General features: G+C 44.5%; 1 protein-coding gene across 2 annotated transcripts; it reads right to left on the bottom strand.

The window, feature by feature from the left end:
• Positions 1 to 936: 936 nt before the first annotated feature.
• On the bottom strand, positions 937 to 17,283 carry zbtb10 (zinc finger and BTB domain containing 10). Of its 2 annotated transcripts, XM_068333420.1 has the most exons (5): positions 16,378 to 17,283; positions 7,532 to 8,582; positions 4,487 to 4,552; positions 2,818 to 2,993; positions 937 to 2,037 (listed from the first exon to the last, which is right to left on the bottom strand). In XM_068333420.1, exons 1-5 carry the CDS (start codon positions 17,041 to 17,043, stop codon positions 1,747 to 1,749), a joined length of 2,250 nt encoding a protein of 749 aa, XP_068189521.1. In that variant the 5' UTR covers positions 17,044 to 17,283; the 3' UTR covers positions 937 to 1,746. The 2 variants fall into 2 exon arrangements, with proteins under 2 accessions (XP_068189521.1, XP_068189523.1); XM_068333422.1 differs by lacking the exon at positions 4,487 to 4,552.
• Between the last annotated feature and the right edge of the window lie 671 nt (positions 17,284 to 17,954).

Here is a 17,954-nt window from a genome sequence, read left to right as displayed (position 1 = left end):
GGACAAATAGAAATTAACAGTCTTGATTGCATTTTGGAGTCAATATATATATAATATTAAATAACAAAAATGTCTAATAAAAAAAAAGTTCATTGGAAGAAAAGACACAACAGTTGTTTTTTTTTTTATAGAGTTCCATTCAGACCCGCTTTTGGGGAAGCCAAGAAACATAAAAGCAAAATTATTTAAATGAACAAAAACATAAGTGCATGTCTATGAGGCGCCATAGAGCTTCACTTTCTTATGGAACAAAGTGTTTTTCTACCTGGCAGACCTAGAAAATACAAACCTATATCAAATTAAACTGGTGACATTTTTGGATACCTTTCACAGACAGGAAAAAAATGGAGTTTTTTCAGACTGAAAATATCAGACATCATGACTTTCTGCACGCTTCCTCCCCCTAACAACCAAGGTTCAAGTGATTCAAAATATATATATATACTGTATTTACTATATAACTCAGTACCAAATATAAACAAATGCATACAGGTATTGGTGTCCGCTTAGGTCCGCAAAATGTCAATTTCATGTACTGTAGTTCTACAAAATGGTACGTGTGTGTGTGTGTGCATTAAATAAAAGCTTAAAAACAATGGCAAAGCATACCTGATAGTCGCCATAGCACAACAGTGTTCTATAGTTTGAGCTGATTATATACGTATAACTGAGTCAGTTTAAGCTTTATGATTATAAACATCATAGATAGCCTGTAGGTCCAGTATTCTGCGACAAGCATTACAGCACCAAACGTTTCATCATTTGGCAAAAATTCAAGCTTTAAGTGAAAGTCAAATGCTTTTTTTTTCTTTTAATGAATAATAAAGTGTTACTGTGACGCCATGATTTGTATAAAGCTAGCAATAACATTTCCCCTTGTACTTTCACTTTTTTTAAATTTGTCTATTTTCTCACTTAACAAAAAAAAACACCTCATTGTTGTTTTTTTTCTTTCTTCTTCTTTCTTTTAAAGCGTATTCAGTAGTTTTTGTTTCCCGCTAAACCTTGGTGTGCTGTCTGTTTGGCACAATATCGCAGCCCTCTTAAATTACTCATAAATATGGCTGAGATACATTAGAGTCACAAAACAGATTTTTTGGTTCCAAGATTTGTGCAGGGAAGAAAAAAAAAATTAGAAAAAGAATAAGATAATATTTAGCGCATCTAAAAAGATCTACAGAGCAAGTCAAGAACTTCCTGTGGACAATAATGCTCTTCTTCCGTGCACTTCTACAAGCACCAAGCAATATACTTTCAGATTGTGCAGAAAGCAACAGCTATTACTGCGCCTCTGCCTGCAGACGAAAGCAGAAATAAAAATTATAGCATTTGATAAGACCATAATAACCTCTCTTCATAAATTAAATAATTAACATTTCACTTTTTAGATGATTGGCCTACCCAAACTCTACATCACCACTGAGCCCCTACAATCCCCCAGAAAAACAGGAAATAAAAATACATCACCAAACAAACCTGATTCATCATGTTATTTGTTGTTTTTTAATCTTTCTCCAGGGGGCGCTGGACCCAGAGTTGAACACATCTGAATAATAATAAATCTGTACATCTCGGAGTTCCCATTCTACCAAAGCCTTTTAATTTTAAATCCATCTTTGTCATTTAACTTACACAATTAAGTAACCTCGAGGTTTCATAGCACTTTGGAGTTGATTGTTTACCAGCTAGGTTTTTTTTTTTGTATACATATATATTAAACATCAACTTTTAAGCTTGTTAAAATTCTTAGTCCTCTTTCGGGGCAGCGCCGCCGTTGCCTTCGCCCCAATTTGATTGGTCGTTATCGGTGGGTTCCTCCCCCTCCAGGTCCTCTCCGTCCTCACCTTCGAAGTCTTCATCGCGAGGGAACTCCATGCCCTCCATCACCTCCAGGCCCTCCTGAGTGGCCTGGTGCGAGTCGGCGCAGTCGGCGCATACGCCGTAGCGCCGCGAGCCGTGACGGATGCCCACGCTCGCCGCCAGCATGAAGATCTTCTTGCACACCATGCACTTGTACTTTTTGTCCTTCTTGTGCACCTGTAAGAAGGGGGGGGGGGATGAAGAAGAGAGGAAGGGGAGGCGATTGAGGAGATGAAGTGAGTCATTCGGCTAAATTGTGGTTATGACTGCATATGGTGAGTCTATTTTTATGTGTACCTGTATAATACACATATGAGCATTAGAAGCTAGTTAGTTTAGCATCCAGTCAACTTAGCATAAAGATGGAAAGCAGGAGGTCACATGACACTGTCTTTGTGTCATTTATCTACTAATTTAACTCAGTGGCAGGCTGATGGTGTAATAAGTCAGTGTTGGACCAACAATGTTATCCTCCATGTTTAGCTAAGCTAATTGCTAACTGTTCAAATTTGGCAAAGAGTTAATTTGATTTTCTCTAATTACGCAAAGCAAGAAAGTGAATCACACACACAAATTATTTATATATATATACAAAATCAAAGTTGTGAGTTTCACTACATAATTTGGTCATAAAAAAACAACAACATTACAATAGCTTTAGCTAATAAAGTATTTATTATATTAATTTATCTTCCTGTTTTCCATTGCTGTCAGTACACTCTTGATTTCTAAACACTAGATTCCCTCACAACACACTTCCTTAATTATAACACAGAAATGACCACACATGTTGACACGCGTGTCTTTCTCTCCCGTGTCCATAAAGCTGTCGGGCACACACCAACCAGGAAGTGTGACGGAGAAACGCGAGGACGAACAGGACGCTACACCGTTTAGCAGGTGTGAGTCGCCTGGTGGTGATAGACGGCGGCGGATCCTGAGCGTGGGCGGACTCACCAGGGAATGTCTCTTTACGTGCTCGCGGCGGGTGAACAGCTTGCCACAGATGTCGCAGCTGAAGGAGCGCACGCCTGAGTGGATGATCAGGTGCCTCTTCAGCGTGCGCCGGTGCTTGGCAATGTAGTTACAGTGGGGACACTTGAGCTTATTGATGGCTAGGTGTGAAGACTCGCCTGGATAGAGACAAAAATAGACAAAAAAACAGAAGCATAACTTCAGATTTGATGTCATCTTTTGGTGCAAGATTACATTTACTTTATAAAAAGATTTTTTTAAAAATACAAGTTTTGTTCTCTGAGGCTTTAAAGCTGCCTGGAAAGGAGTAACCGCAATAAAGCCTCCATAGATGCTCTAATGAGAGGGAGGCGAGTCAGGAACCAATATCATGTTCGTTCAATCAATGAGCTGGATGTGGTTACTATTAGAGAGCAGAAGAAACCGCACATCGATGCATCACAAGGAAATATTCATTACTTTAAAAAAATAAAAGTGTATTAATCTAATCGCAGCTTTTGTCCTGTTCCTTCATTATCGCTAAGCAACCGGCGCGTATCCGGCTACGACGTCGAAATTTACAAAAGGATTAGGACGTAAATGCAAAGCGGCAAAAAAAAGATCCGTGAAAAACAGGAAGTAAAACACGGATACCGATTATTTTGATCAATTCATGAACAGGATGAACTAGAAACCCTTCAGAATGACATCGTTTTGGATCATCTGGACGTTATACCGTGTGTTTTCACGTCCTCACCAACCTTTCCTGAGATGTTTATGGTAAACAAGTCATCGAGAACAGCTGCGCTTACAAATAAACACGCCGTCTATTGATCGTGAAGAGGCTGCAAACACACAGCGAGGCGTCGCCGCCGAGAGAGTGGGGTGACGGGGCCGAGCCCTTTGTTTGAGCCAAGCTGCGCACAACAGCGGCGTCGTCAGGGCAGGTTGCTAGGGGGGGTGGGGTGAAGGTGGAGAGTGGGGGAGGGTTGATGAGAAGCAGGTCACCTGTGTATTCTCGGTGTGCGTGTGTGTATGTGTGTGTGTGTGTGTGTCGCAGGAGGTTTAAAGGATGAAATGTTCTCTGTATTTTAAGACCTCCTGGCCTGGGGCTGCAACGTACTGACCTTTGACCCCCTCCCCCCATACGTGACAGTTAAACCGTACCTCAAACCTGAAATACTTTAATTCCCCCAAAGATGATTGGTTAATAGTTTAACTGGCAGCCAAGACACATTTTATTCTTCCAGCTGACTCTGTTTGCACAACGCTTAGTGGGAATGAGCCGTCCGTCAACGGCAGACTTTAAAAGACAATCAAAAAAAAAAAAAAAGACCTGTTTTTTTTTAAATGTCTGCTGATATTTCCAGTTTTTTATTTATTTTTTACTTTTACAAACACTCATGCTTACACTTCTTGCGTAACGACGGATGTGGGACGCAGCCCGATCGACAGACACAGAGTTCTCCTCCGTCCATTTAAGGTCAAATCTGTTAGGCTTACATAAATAAAGCTGGTTTTAGTAATTTATTAATTAAAAAAGTCACATATTTCAATTATATATTTTAATAGTGGTTGAACAGGACGCTGATGTGTAGCGTATCGACTACCCCCCCCACACACACACACGCACGCTCGCGTCAGAAGGTGTATTTTTAAATCCTGTTCTTACCATTCTCCCAGGACTCCCCTTGCTGTATGTCCTGGATGATGCTATACTGGATCTGATTGGCCAGCTCTGGGAAGGGGGTGGGGGGGTGGGGTGGGGGGCGAGAGAGAGAGAGAGAGAGGTGAGAGGGAGAAAGAAGAGATGAGAGGTGGTTGAGAGCCCGGGGGGGAGGTGGGGTGCGCCCACAGAGCATGCACACACACACACCTCACAACACTTCAGTTTGCGCAACTAACCTGCCCAACCCCCACACCTGCACGGAACAATGAGCGTCTCGGTTAACAACGTAGGCAAACACACACACACACACACACGCACACGCACACACCCCCATTATGTAAAGCAGTTAGCTCCCCAAGACACAGCAACAAACTAATGTTGTAACCAGGGCTCCAGCGGGGAGGGGGTTAATTAGAGAGTCAAGCCCTCACAAACACACACACACACACACACACACACACACACACACACACACACACACACACACACACACACACACACACACACACACACACACACACACACACACACACACACACACACACACACACACACACAGGCTCAGCTTACTCTGCTTTTGTAAGCACTTGTGTGTGAGCACCTGTGTGTGTGTGTGTGTGTGTGTGTGTGTGTGTCCGGTTCCTCTGGCATCAGCGCTTAAAGCCCATTAAAGACACACCCCTGTGTGTGTGTGTGTGTGTGTGTGTGTGTGTGTGTGTGTGTGTGTGTGTGTGTGTGTGTGTGTCCATTCTCCCTGGGTCAATATTTGGAATGGTGAGGACAGCCCCAGTGCATTAGAGTGGATTAAGGAGGGAGGGGACGGCCTCTGATGGCTTTGCACCTCACATGGACTGAGGTAGTTGTTGTGTGTAAGAGTGTGTGTGTGTGTGTGTCTGTGTGTGTTGTGCACACTCCCACAAAGACCAGTTTCTATGCAAATGTGTTTCCACCTGCTCTGCGTGCGTTCGATTCGTTCGCACACACACACACACACACACACACACACACACCGTTTAAACAATCCGTCTGGCCCGTCTGGAGCAGCAGCAGGAATTTACTGGCTGTGGGGCTCGAGAGCAGCCAGAACCTTCAACTGGATTTTCCACCAGACCTCAGACTCTGAACTGAACGCAAACAGCCTCCAATTTTAATTTGTCACCACTCGGTCTTAAAGGGAACCCTTAGAAATAATTCTAAAAGTGATTCCCACCGCTTGGAGAAAGCAGAAATGTGCCATTTCAGGTTTTTGCATGTCAATCAAGAAAAAAAACGGCACAAACATCGCTTTGAATTCCCTTCTAGTATTTTAAAACCTGTAATTGTTGAGAAAACTAGACGTTAATGAATCCATCCATAATATTTCACACTTGTAGGTGTTGACATTGTATGAGAAGAAAAACCAAAAGCCTAGAGAAGAACATTCTTTGAAAAAAAGCACATTTGTGCTACTTAAGCTTCACGTATGACATCACAGCTCCACCTGAATGAAACCCAGAGAGTGCCGTTGCCGAGGGAAACGACAATGGGTGAACGACTTGTTCAGAAGTAAACAAAACGTGCGAGGGAACGACCGACGGAGCGAAGGACGTTATCGTGTGACAAACTTATCGAGAGCGCGTCGCGACCAATGAGAGCTGCGTGTGTCACCAGATAAATCGAGCGTGTCCTGTATGACTAAACACTCCGATGTTCACATGTATTAACGCCGTGTCATGACTGAACCTTGCCAGTACATCTAGTTCATGACGCAGCAGTTTTCTACCCACAACGACTTGAATAAATGCAAAAATCTCTCGTACGCGCCGCAGGATTTTCCTGTCACGTTTAAGCTTTTTAGCAAAACTGAAGGCCCTCTTGGCCCCCCCAGACATCAAACGGCATCTGGAGAACATGTTGCACATTTTTGCGGACGGCGCCTCTCACACTTGTTGAATAATAGGGAATCCATCAGTTGCAGGCGTTCACCAAAGCGACGCTTCTTTAGATCTTCACTAAATAATCCCAGATCTATATTTAAACTGTAAATATTCAGTTCACTGTATGAATAAATTCCAGTTTGAAGGTAAAGGAACTGTTTAACATAAAACTATAATTTAAGGGGGTAAACTGTCACCTTGAAACCTTTTTACCGTGATGAACAGCCTACTTTAAAGTCTTCATTTGGAAATTAAAAAAAAAAAAAAAAAAAAAAAGACATGGAGCTAAACGACAGAAATACTAAAGAGACAAGAGGACAAGTCTGCAGCCTCTCCAGCCTCCTGAAACACTCCGGATCACTCTGCACACATTAAAGAGAGCCCAGAGTTGGAGGTACTAAGAGCATTCAAGTGCATTTAGGGAGGCCTGGGGGCAGGGGTATGAGGGGGGGGGTGTGTTTCCCCTGCTTACGCCATTTTCCTGCATTAAGCCTCTCTCTCGCTCTTTCTCCACTCTGTTCTCCTCACATAAGCATCCTTCTCCTCTATAATATGTGATATCATTATGTTTGCAGGGAGCTGGATGCTTAATAGTTGCCAACAGAAGGAGGAGATTACCGCACACACACACACACACACAGAGAGAGATGATGTGTGTGAGGGGAGGATGGACGGAGTGATTGATAGATTAAGAGACAAGAGGAATTTGAGCGTAAAAATAAACCCCGATCGAGAGTTTAAAAGATCTGTTTTTACATAATCTTACATTTTCATCAACAATCAGGCTTTAGAATCCGTTCTGGAAATCAATCAATCGTATTAATAAGTCATGTTGGCATCGTGTCTCTGCTTTGAGGAGTCAGCTATTAGTGACTGTAATGATGCGAGCTGACAAAACTGGTTGCTTGGAGTCAGACGTCCCAACAGCTTTAGGCGAAGTATGCAGACATAATTATTATGGTATGTCAAAACGGTACTATTATGCAAAGTCACACACAAGAGGGCACATTGGGTAAACCGCCTGGTTAAAGTGTCACAAATATAGTGAGAACACTCATCGTTCTTTAAAGGGAGGGTGTGTGTGTGTCTGTGTGTGTGTGAGTGAGTTCAGAGCTACAAATGTGTGTCGTACCTGCGTTCTCGGAGAGCGACGAGAAGTCCTCTCGGGGGTAGGAGGCCGACGGCTGGAGGAACATCCCCTCGTCGAACCCCTCTTCCGGCTCCGGTGGGAAGTTGTACACAAACCGCCGGGTGGTGGTTTGTTTTTTCCGCCTCCCGCTCCCGGCTGCGGGATCTGGTGCCTCTCGCTTGATGGCGGCGGCGGGGGCCGCGGCGGCGCCCCCTGTGGTCGGCTCGTTCCAGACGAACACCTGCACCCGGCCGCTGGCCGCTCGCGTCTCGTTGGTCTCTGTTGAATCGGACGAGTTGTCGTTGTGGTGGGCCCAGCTCCCGGAGGACCCGGGGGTGACGAGGGCACAGCCCTCTCCGCCCCCCGCCGCCACCACCATCACGTCTACGTCGCTGTTCTCCTCCTTCACCTTGCCACCTTCGTCATCGTCGTCGTCTTCCGCGGCGTCCTTGCCCTGGTGGCTGCTGGCCTTGATGGACAGCTTGGAGAGGATGCTCGTGGCCCAGAAGGTGCTGGGCTTCTGGTCGGGTCTCCTCTGGCCGTCTTTGGCCACCATCTGCCTCTTGTTATAGTCCACCACCACCGAATCGGGCGCCTCCTGCTTGATGCTGATATTGAGGGCGTCCTTTATGAAAGCCCGGCACGAGTGGACGACTTCCGTCATCTGGAGGTAACTCGCCACGGACATCACCTCGATGGCGTTTTGGCTTGTGAGCAGCAGATTCCCGGAGTAGAGGAAGTCGAGGATGACCGAGAAGCCCTGCACAGCGGCGACGTCGAGGTGCGTGACGGTGGCCTGGTCCTGGGCTTCGGCCTTGGTCAGACAGTAGAGAGTTTTGAAGTAGCGGCTGCCCGCTACCAGGATGTTCTTGTGTGCGCGGAACACCTGGCCTGAGACGACGATGTTGACGTCGCAGAGGATGCCACTTTTGCGTTGCTTGTCCAGCTCTTGCAGGAGCTGGTAACAGTAGGAGTTCTCATTGGGTTTGTTGCGGTAGTCGTCCCCTGAGCAGTTAGTGGAGGGGCTGGTGTTGTCGGTGGGCCTTGACATCTCCTTTTAAATGTGAAAGAGAGCAAGAAAGAGAAATTATTGACCAGTTTTGAGGGAGTTGCACATAATTCCCGTCTCCCCTTCCGGAAACTTTTTTTTTACACACACACACATCTACACCCTGAGGGTTCGTGGTGTGACGCTGACGCACCTCCCCTAGGGGCAGAACAGGTTTGACTCGCTTCTGGTATGGTGGAGGTGATGCAGATGCAATGAATGGGGCCTTACCTTTAGGCTGGGCGTGATTATCCACTCCCAAAATAGACTGACTTTGCTAGTGAGGCGAACTAATTTATATACAAACTGATCTACATTTCTAAGAAAGCGTTTTTAACAAGCCTCCAGGACAAAAAAACTTTAATGTGTGTTTGCATTTTTAACGGGTTGGAGTCATTTGCGTAACTGCTTGTTCTGACTGAATGGTCTTCGATATTTTTCAGCAAACAAGAACCAAACTAAAAAGGAGCTCTAGCATTGGCTCGCGTACTTAGAGAAAATTATTACCACCAAATGAAAGAAAAACAAATCCCAAATGAGCCGTCCATTTCCATCGATTTTGTGTGACCGCATCAAGATTCCCCCAATTTCACCCAAGTTTTCCAAATTTCCTTGAAAGCAGAAGCAGCGAGGAATCGATTAACAAGGAACACAACACTCTTGTTTGTTTCAATAATTCTACAGAATGGAAATTTTGGTTTTTAATTATCACCTTCAGAGAAGGCAGGCTAACACAGTTTGATGAAAACTGAAATCTTTTTCTTTGCACGCAGGATGTGAAGCAGAACATAATTAAACCTGGAAGCGTGTTTGGAGGAGCGTCCGAAGCCGGACACACACACACACACACACACACACAAACACGCACAAACGTGGCTGCAGAATGGGGAGGGAGCTGGTAGGAGCATAGAACTACCCTGTAACAGCCACCCCCACCTTCCCCCCTCGTAACAGGGCAAAGGGCCAGCCTGGTACGAAGCAGAGGAAAGAAAAAAGGGAGTTACACACGCCTGATTACAAATTACATGGCTGGACTTGCATGCCCACCTGCACATGGAAGAATACATTAAGGCCCATTACAAAAGAAACACGCTTACACACAAACACACACACACACACACACGCATGCACGCAGCAGCATACATCTCTGGCTCATTTTAGAATTGCACAGCAGATGTCCTAATCCAGAATAATTCACATTGCTCCAGCTCTGTATTTTTGCCCCCACATCTTCTGTGCGCACACACACACACACACACACACACACACACAGCTGGGGTTTCAGCTCGAGTAATTCAGATTAAATCCATTTCTCTGGAGGTCCCCACCCGGCCCCCGCCCCCAACTCCACTCCCTCTACACTGCAGCTCTTGTCCAGGGCAGCCTGGGCACACAGGATAGTATAGGGGGCTTATCATCCTCTGCCACAGCTGGAGGGGGGGTTAGGGGGGGGGGTGGGAGATGAAGAGAGATAGGATGGGATAAAATGAGGGCGCGACACACAGTGGGGAAAGTCTGTGGACGTTCCAGTCTGAAAGAAACAAACGGTGGGACAGAAAATGTTTTTTAAAAAAATCTGATGGAATTGAGCATGAAAAAAGAAATGGTACTAGCATAAAATAGAAAAGCGTGATAGCACATGCACATATAAAAAAAGGAGCGCATGAGGCGCAGAGAGAAAGCACAAGACCTTGAGTCGCAACAAAAAGGGCGGAGGAGAAAATGTGGAGCAACGGGAGCCGGAAAGCCGGCGGGATTGTGAGAAGGAGTTGGGTCACCCCATTTTAGCATTCACAATAGCCCGTGTTCTCCCTCAGGCTCATTGTCCACTCACTGTGGGCCTTTGTGAAAGGGCTCGGCACTCACTCTCTTATTACATCGCATCTCCCACTCACCAGTTCAGAAAAGGAGCCGGGGTGTATGTGGGCGAGTGGAAAGAGGATGGAGGAGAGAAATTATGCCGTGATATACACATCAAAGCCTCGGGAGGCTGGTCATCATGTCGAGTGCTGTGGAGGAATACGTCGGTACGATGAAAAGCAGGAGCGCCGCCGCGACGGGAGGAGCTGGATGATGCTTCGGAGTTAGATCGTCTTTTGTTTGCATCTGCTTTTCTCCGTTTGATACGATTTCAACTTGATAAACTAAAAGTGAATCATGTTCTGTCCACTCCTTTTATTAAAAAGTTTGAACAGGAGGGAAAAAAAAAAAAAAAAAAAGGCATACCAGAATGAAACAAACATTCCGAGATCAGTGGTACGTGGGATTTCTCAGATATTTTATCATTTCAACCAGCTAGAAATCAACCCCTGAACTTCACGACTCCCCAAACCTTTAATCCATTAAGCAGAGCAAGGCAAAGGGCCAAAGATGTGTGTGTGTGTGTGTGTGTGTGCTTATTGGACTCAGACTAGCGCAGACTGGTACTGGTAAAGTTGCTCCATACTGGCCTCATCAGCAGCATCATCCTTTCTCCAGATGTGCCACGTGTGAGCTGAAAGGTTGGAGAACCAGCAGACAGACCGACCCTGCGGAGCAGCTGCTGGAGGCCGAGCCGAGCCCGAGTCTGAGCCTCCAGCAAATACGAGTGCGACATCCATGACGTGGCACGGAATTGATTTTACCCAGAGAGGTTTGAGAAATGGCGTGTGTAAGATGGAGAGAGGATATTTGGGTCGCTCTTGTTTGGAGTCAAGCAAATGTGTGGAAATATTTTACAGTTGGGAGAATAGACGGATCAACAGAGATGTGTTAAGTTTGAACAAGGACGCTATGTGAGAAAATAATTTAGAATTCATGAGTAATTTCTGCTCATTATGGAAATTTGTTGGCCCGTCTCCACAAAATGTTCGTTTTGATTGGGTTCAGAACAGACGAGCGCAATATGTTCAGCACGGTTATTCTTGTCTAGGATAAGAAAACTGGTTGGTGGAACAAGTGGAAGTTTGCAGTGAGCACAGGCAGGCGAGGAAAGACAACGGAGAGGGGGGGGGGGCATTGCAATTATTAGCTGAACGGTTGTTTGACATTAAACAAATTATTTTGAATTTATTGGTTTTTAATTTCTTTGCTCCGAGGCCAGGCAAGCACATTAATCATTTAACTTCTTTAATGAAAATAAAAATCTACAAACATTGCTGCTGCTGTAGAAGGGCTGCTTTCCTTTATTGTCAATAACATCCAATATATATGTACATTTAATTAAGATTAGTTCAAGGATTACTTTTTGGTTCTAAGTGCAACAGTCTTTTGTCCATTTAAAAATGAAGGATGTAGAATTTCAATGAAAACAGAATGTAACCTAAAAACAGTTGAATACATTACAAAGACGATGTCTAATGTCTGTAAAGGCATCAGTATCTTTTTTAAAATACACAATCGTTCATATGTTAATTTAAAACCGATCAGCAGTTGTGAGCAAAGCACACTACTAACTGTTGAAGATTTCAAAGAGGGATTCTTACCCATTCTAGCTTGATATACGACTTCAGTTGCTCAACAGTCCGAAGTCCCCGCAGTTGTATATTGTACTTCATATGACTGTACACCTCACATTGTTAGTGGGCGGGGGGGGGGTGTAAGTCTGGACTGCAAACCAGCCATTCTAGTACCTGGACTCTTACTCTTGAAGTCACGCTGCTGAAATAAGGAATGTGGTTTGACACCGATTCAATTGGTTAAGCAAGAACCTCCCTGAAAACGATGGCATATAAATGACAGCATGTTGTTCCAAAACCTGCGTCTACATTTCAGATCCCCTCCTCCAGATGCTGCTTTAGCGTTATGCACAGGTAACAGTTCGGATGGTCATTAGCCTTCCAAATATACTACATATGAACACGTTCAGTCTGATGCTGTTGATATGAGGCTTTTGTTTTATATGTTAGACTTTAAATCGCATTTGCAGACGTGACGACTAACAGTGTTTGGTTTGTGAAGCGCTGCAGCTGCCATCTACAACTACAGATGATAAAGTCAAAGGACCAACACTTAGATTGCTGACTGGCCCTTATGTCCAGACGTGGGTGACAGGTTCAAAAACTGCAAAACACTTCACCGTTTCTGTCTTGATTTATCAAAAACACAGTGAGGATTGGTAAGAAACTGTTAACAGGTTAGCAGCTGGGATGAGCTACATTAACAACTGTAAATGCTCAGTCTGAGTAGTTAGCCTAGTTATCATGGTGACAAGAAGTGGGATGTTTCTGCAATTCAAAAGACACAATTTTGGTATACTTTAGTGCAATCTGCTTCTTTTATATTTGAGAGAAAACAATCCAAATTTACAACAATACAATCTAGATTAAGTAGGATAAGTATTTTTAATTTGCATGTGACAATTTAAATAGACATTCTGCTATACATTTGCTTTGCTATGCCTCTGTCCAGATGTATTTCTGAGGCAAAGACCATCAATTTTGAAGGGAACCGTTCCCTCAAGCAATCACTGCGTTTCACGGCATATTTCACTCTGAATTGGAAGATTTACAATAGATATCATTCTGTATAGAACAGGGTGTGACATGAGTGATTGCGATCGTGAACTCACAAGGACACTGTTTAGAGCCTCGACAAATCCGGTGTGTAATAGGGGCAGTCGCCCCCTCTGGTCAGCTAAAGGCGTGCAGGTTTTAAAACACTTGTGCATTGGCTTCGCTTTCAGACCCAGAGGCAACACCCACACTTCTTTTCCACAGTCCATGAGCCGGTCCCATGACCAACCCAACCCTGAGGCCATCTCCGCCGGTGCCTCACCAACTCCCCTACATCTACTGTATCCTCCCCTCGATCCCCCCCCTCCTCACCCAACCAGTCTGTCCCCAGATGCTAGAACAATACTGCAGTGTGTGTTTGGCCCAAGGTGTGGGAGGGCTGGACTGCGTGTCTTGCAGCCTCCTAACAATGCTCTGACAGAAGACATGGGGGTGGGAAGGGGACGAGGGGAGACTCGAGTCAATGACGAATTCAATGAGAAGAATTCTCCCTCTGGCTCCGGCCCACCCCATTCCCCTGACCTGTGGCCCCCAATAAACATCTCATCTATCTGGCAGACACCGAATTGCAACGGGTGGGTCCCCTTACTCGTTTGTGGGGTCTTACTCTCAACAATGAATGTGGTATTTGTCTTGGCTAGAAAAAAACCTCTGTGTCCCCCATGTCCGGGTTCCACTCAGATCATTCCACTATTGACTTATCTTATCTGATCTTAAGCCCAATTTAAGCCAACAGCGGGATACAGTCAAAAGATTTGTCCTGACATCAAATGCTACGTTAAGTGTGGATCATAATAATTTGAATTAGGCTTCAGAAGTCTCAACCTGGTGTGGTTTTTTTGTTGCAGTTAAGGTTTTGCGAGGGTGTGGCCAACAGGTGTTTGCATTACGGAAAGAAATAAAAATGTGCCATTGAAGTTCAAACAAAGAATGAAATACTGAGACACGAAAAGTCAGACAGAGTCTATAGGGGGAATTAAAGCTAACGCAGTGTAATGACTATGCAACGCACCAACTCGTCTTACAACGTATTGTTGTAGACAACAGATTCAAAACATGGTGACAATGTGTTACTGCTGTAACAATGATTTAGCTTTGATGCATACGTTTTTTATCAACATGTAAACAGAAAAAATGTGGTGCTAGAAAAAAAACTAACATATGGCTACAATATACAATCTCATGATTGATTTAAGGAAACCGATGATGTACTTTTGCCTGGTCGTAACCTTTTTTTTCTCCCAGCGAGCACATGGTACAAACCGAGCACGAGACAGCATCTACAGAATTACGGACAACGGCCCCCTTCTCCAAGGAGACCCACATTCACCACAGCTGCCCTGGTGTGCTAGGGCTAATTGAGTTTGCTATAACGAATGCAGCAGAGGCCTGACTAACGTCAGGAATGAGTGAATAGAACAAGACGTGGCCTCCTAACACTATAATACCCTTTAATGTACTGGGTCACAATTTTTCCTTGCTCAACTTACAATGTCGTAAGCGACGTCATATATATAAAGCTGACATTTATCGACAAAATGCAGGGTTAATCTAATCAGAGATGCATCAAAATATATAAAAAATATACTTTTCATTTACAACAATCAAGAAAATGGTCAACACTCCATGAATAGATGGTGTAGATACCTCTCACCACAGTGTCTGGGGTCCTTGTTGCTAAGGAAAAGCCCCACCAAAGACCCTAATCCAATCCCGCTGCTCTCCTTAACAATTAGAGATGTACACAAGTTGGTGGATCACTTTAAGTCATTCTGATTAGTGTTTGCGTGTGCAGAGGAAGGAACTAAATGTAGTAATGCAATCCTCTTCACTCACAAATTAGAGCCAAATAGCACCCCACTCTTAATTCCCCTGACAGCTCGAACCGCGTACTCAGGATAGGAACATAGGATGCGGTAATGTACAAGCAACATTAAGCAGCAGCAAGGCTTTATTATTTTCAAAAGGAGATTAATGGGAGAAATATCCTTTGACATCATACGGTTTGGAGGAATATGCACTCCCCATTTTTTGTGAGCGCTTTGGAAGAGCATTGAAAAATGACTAAAAAACAAACAAAAACAAAACGCAATAAAGACAGAGTCCACTAAAACGTGGTTTGCCTGTTTTGATGGAAACACATTCGGAACATAGACTCTGTTAGTAACTGTAAACCTTCCTCTAACTCAGGGTAACCACACGGTATTGATATGGCAACAGAAGCCAGAGTAGTAAAGTAATACTCAAAAGCTACCGCGGTTTATTTCTAAGGATCGGTCACAAGACATTCCCCCAAACTCTGACGCGAAAAGGCCATTAACCCAAAAATGTGTGGATGATCCAGTCAGGTGATGCCATGTCATTGTATTTACTTCCCTCTATTTCACTCATTTGTGTATACAAACCACACAAACTCACACTCTGAGCAAAAATGATTTACTCTACTCATCCAGCCCGGCCAGTGACACCATGTATGGATTTTAAGGGGGTGGGGGGGTCATTCTAGCACAATGCCTCTAATTTAGCTCCCCAAAGGGAGAAGGAGGTGGAGGAGGAAGACATTCACCAGAGGTCACCGGGGACTGCGAGCCGGCAGAGCCGCAGGAGAGGTCGAGCGGCTGGGGGTTGGGTAGGGGTGCGGTTCCCCAAAGGCTCATAGGGTCGAAGCCCTTGCCATTGTGTGACCTCTAGCAAGCTAGCGATCAAGAAAGACAGCAGCTGATGCAACGAAATAGACCCCCAATTCAAAAACACATTTTAGATCACTACTAACTTTATACACGTTTCACAAATTCTTCAGTCATTTTTAAAGATAATTACGTCATAATTATAGGTGACGGTAGTTAGCAGGTGTCACACCGGAGCAGGTTTTAGAAAAAGGTAACTTTGAATAACTAGAAAAAAAATTTTTTTTTAAAATACATTATTTTAAATCTGATATAAATGCGTCATTAATGCTTTTAAAAACATGTTTCATGTGTTTTGCTTTTGCGGTAACTCGCTCGACATTAGCCCGGCTGAGAGCTCCCCCTCCGCCGCCTCTTCCTCCGCTACCCGCGGCTAGCATGCTAAGCTAGTCGCTAGCTTAGGTTAGCATAGTGATGCTAGCTAATCAGCCAGGAGGAGGGATTGTGAAGCTTAACTAACGGCCTATTTTAGCCTTCGTTGTGCCTTTAAAACACACCTGAGCTGAATATATTAGCCACAAACGTCACGGATAAGACGTATATATTTTTGTCCAGCGTGTGTCGCGTTATAACGCGACGTAAAACACCTACGACAGCCCGTCAGAGCGGAGCTAACGTTACCTGCTTGGTGGGGTCATTTCTCCCGTGTTCTGAAGACAGGTGATGTCTCAGTAGCAAGGCCCGCTTGTAGTTTCGACTCCCTTTAACCAGCTCGTCGCTGTTTTTAGTGGCAATGTTGTGACACCAGGAGCAGGACATGAGTCCCGTCTCTTGGCAGAATTTCAGCCAAGGGAATTCCTGCAACCACGAACCGTGGAAGAGAGAATGTTTCTGGAGCAACGTCTGTGGTCTCATCTCCACCCCGGACTTCCTACACACCGACTCGCTTCCCGACTCTTGGTTGTCTTCGTTGTTGGGACCATTCCCCGCTATGATTAAGCCGTTCCCCTCCCTGGGACCGTCCTCCCCTTCCACCACTAAGCCGACACGATCGACGCCGTCCCCGGCAGCCCAGCTGCCCCCTTCCGGGTCCTCTTCCTCCTCCGCCTCGGGTTCCGTGCTATCGCTGACAGACCCAGCGCCCTCCACTCGCTTCTGCGATGATCTGTTCGCCCCAAGATCCCTGTCCTCCTCTTGATCCGGCCTGTTCCCGTTAAATTGTCGGTCTTGACAGGCCGGGGCCTCCCAGCTGTTACAGTTCCCCCCACCGATACCGCTGGAACCCGTTAACCCAGCTAATCCACCTCCTCGGAAAGCCAGCGACCTGCGGTTTCTCTCACCGGACATTTTCCTTTTAATATATATTACAATCTTCACTTTCTCAACAGTATTCCTCTCCGATAAAAATAAAAAGTGTTCGTTCAGGATGTCTTTTTCCGAAGAGATGGACCGTCGTCGTTGCTTTTCTCCGCTTTTGGCCCTCCCGGTGAGAGTATGTAGGTTATGCGGAAATAAATAAAGGTTTTAAACGCATAATGAATTTCAGGGTTCTCGCTGCGTCCGCGCAGGCCCCGCAGAGGTCGAATGGCAACGACTTTCCTCCCCACAATGCACCTCGACTAGAGTCGGGGGGGGGGGGTTGGAGAGGGAGGGGGCGGCTTTTAAAGGAAAATGGGGGTGCTGCCGATCAGCTAGGGGTCTTTTTTTTGTTTTTGTTTTAAGGGCTGCACCCATTTTCGGCATGTTTTCAACTTTTTGACTTTGTTCGTCTCCTCAGCTCATAAATGTTGTCATGTTCGTATTTAGCGAAGCGGGGTTAATATTATATTTATAAGATGATATTATTGTTGGAATTATTTTAAAAAAAAAAACATCAGATATTAATTAATATTAATATTTCCATGCCTTAATATTTTTATTTATAAAAGGCAATTATTTAAATGTAAATATAATATTTGTATTGTTCGTATAAAGTGAAGGTAAAGACCTCAGCAGATATGCAATATATGTATGTATTAGTATATATATATACACACCGTATAAGTGTATCTATATATTTATTTTTATTACTTAATTCAATCAATTTAGTATAAACCGTTCTACATCAACATTTTTGTCCAATAGTAAATAGTGGCATGGAAATAGAGGCATGGAAATAGAGATAGACATATATGTATGTAATTATAGGTATAGATACTGACTGAAAAAGCCCAGAGTCGAGTTGTTTTTTTTTACATACTGTACTTTCATTGAGCGTC

Source organism: Antennarius striatus, chromosome 14 (assembly GCF_040054535.1).
Source record: "Antennarius striatus isolate MH-2024 chromosome 14, ASM4005453v1, whole genome shotgun sequence".
Taxonomy (NCBI): domain Eukaryota; kingdom Metazoa; phylum Chordata; class Actinopteri; order Lophiiformes; family Antennariidae; genus Antennarius; species Antennarius striatus.
The sequence above is the reverse complement of the archived record's forward strand: the minus strand, read 5'-3'. Positions and strand labels throughout refer to the sequence as shown.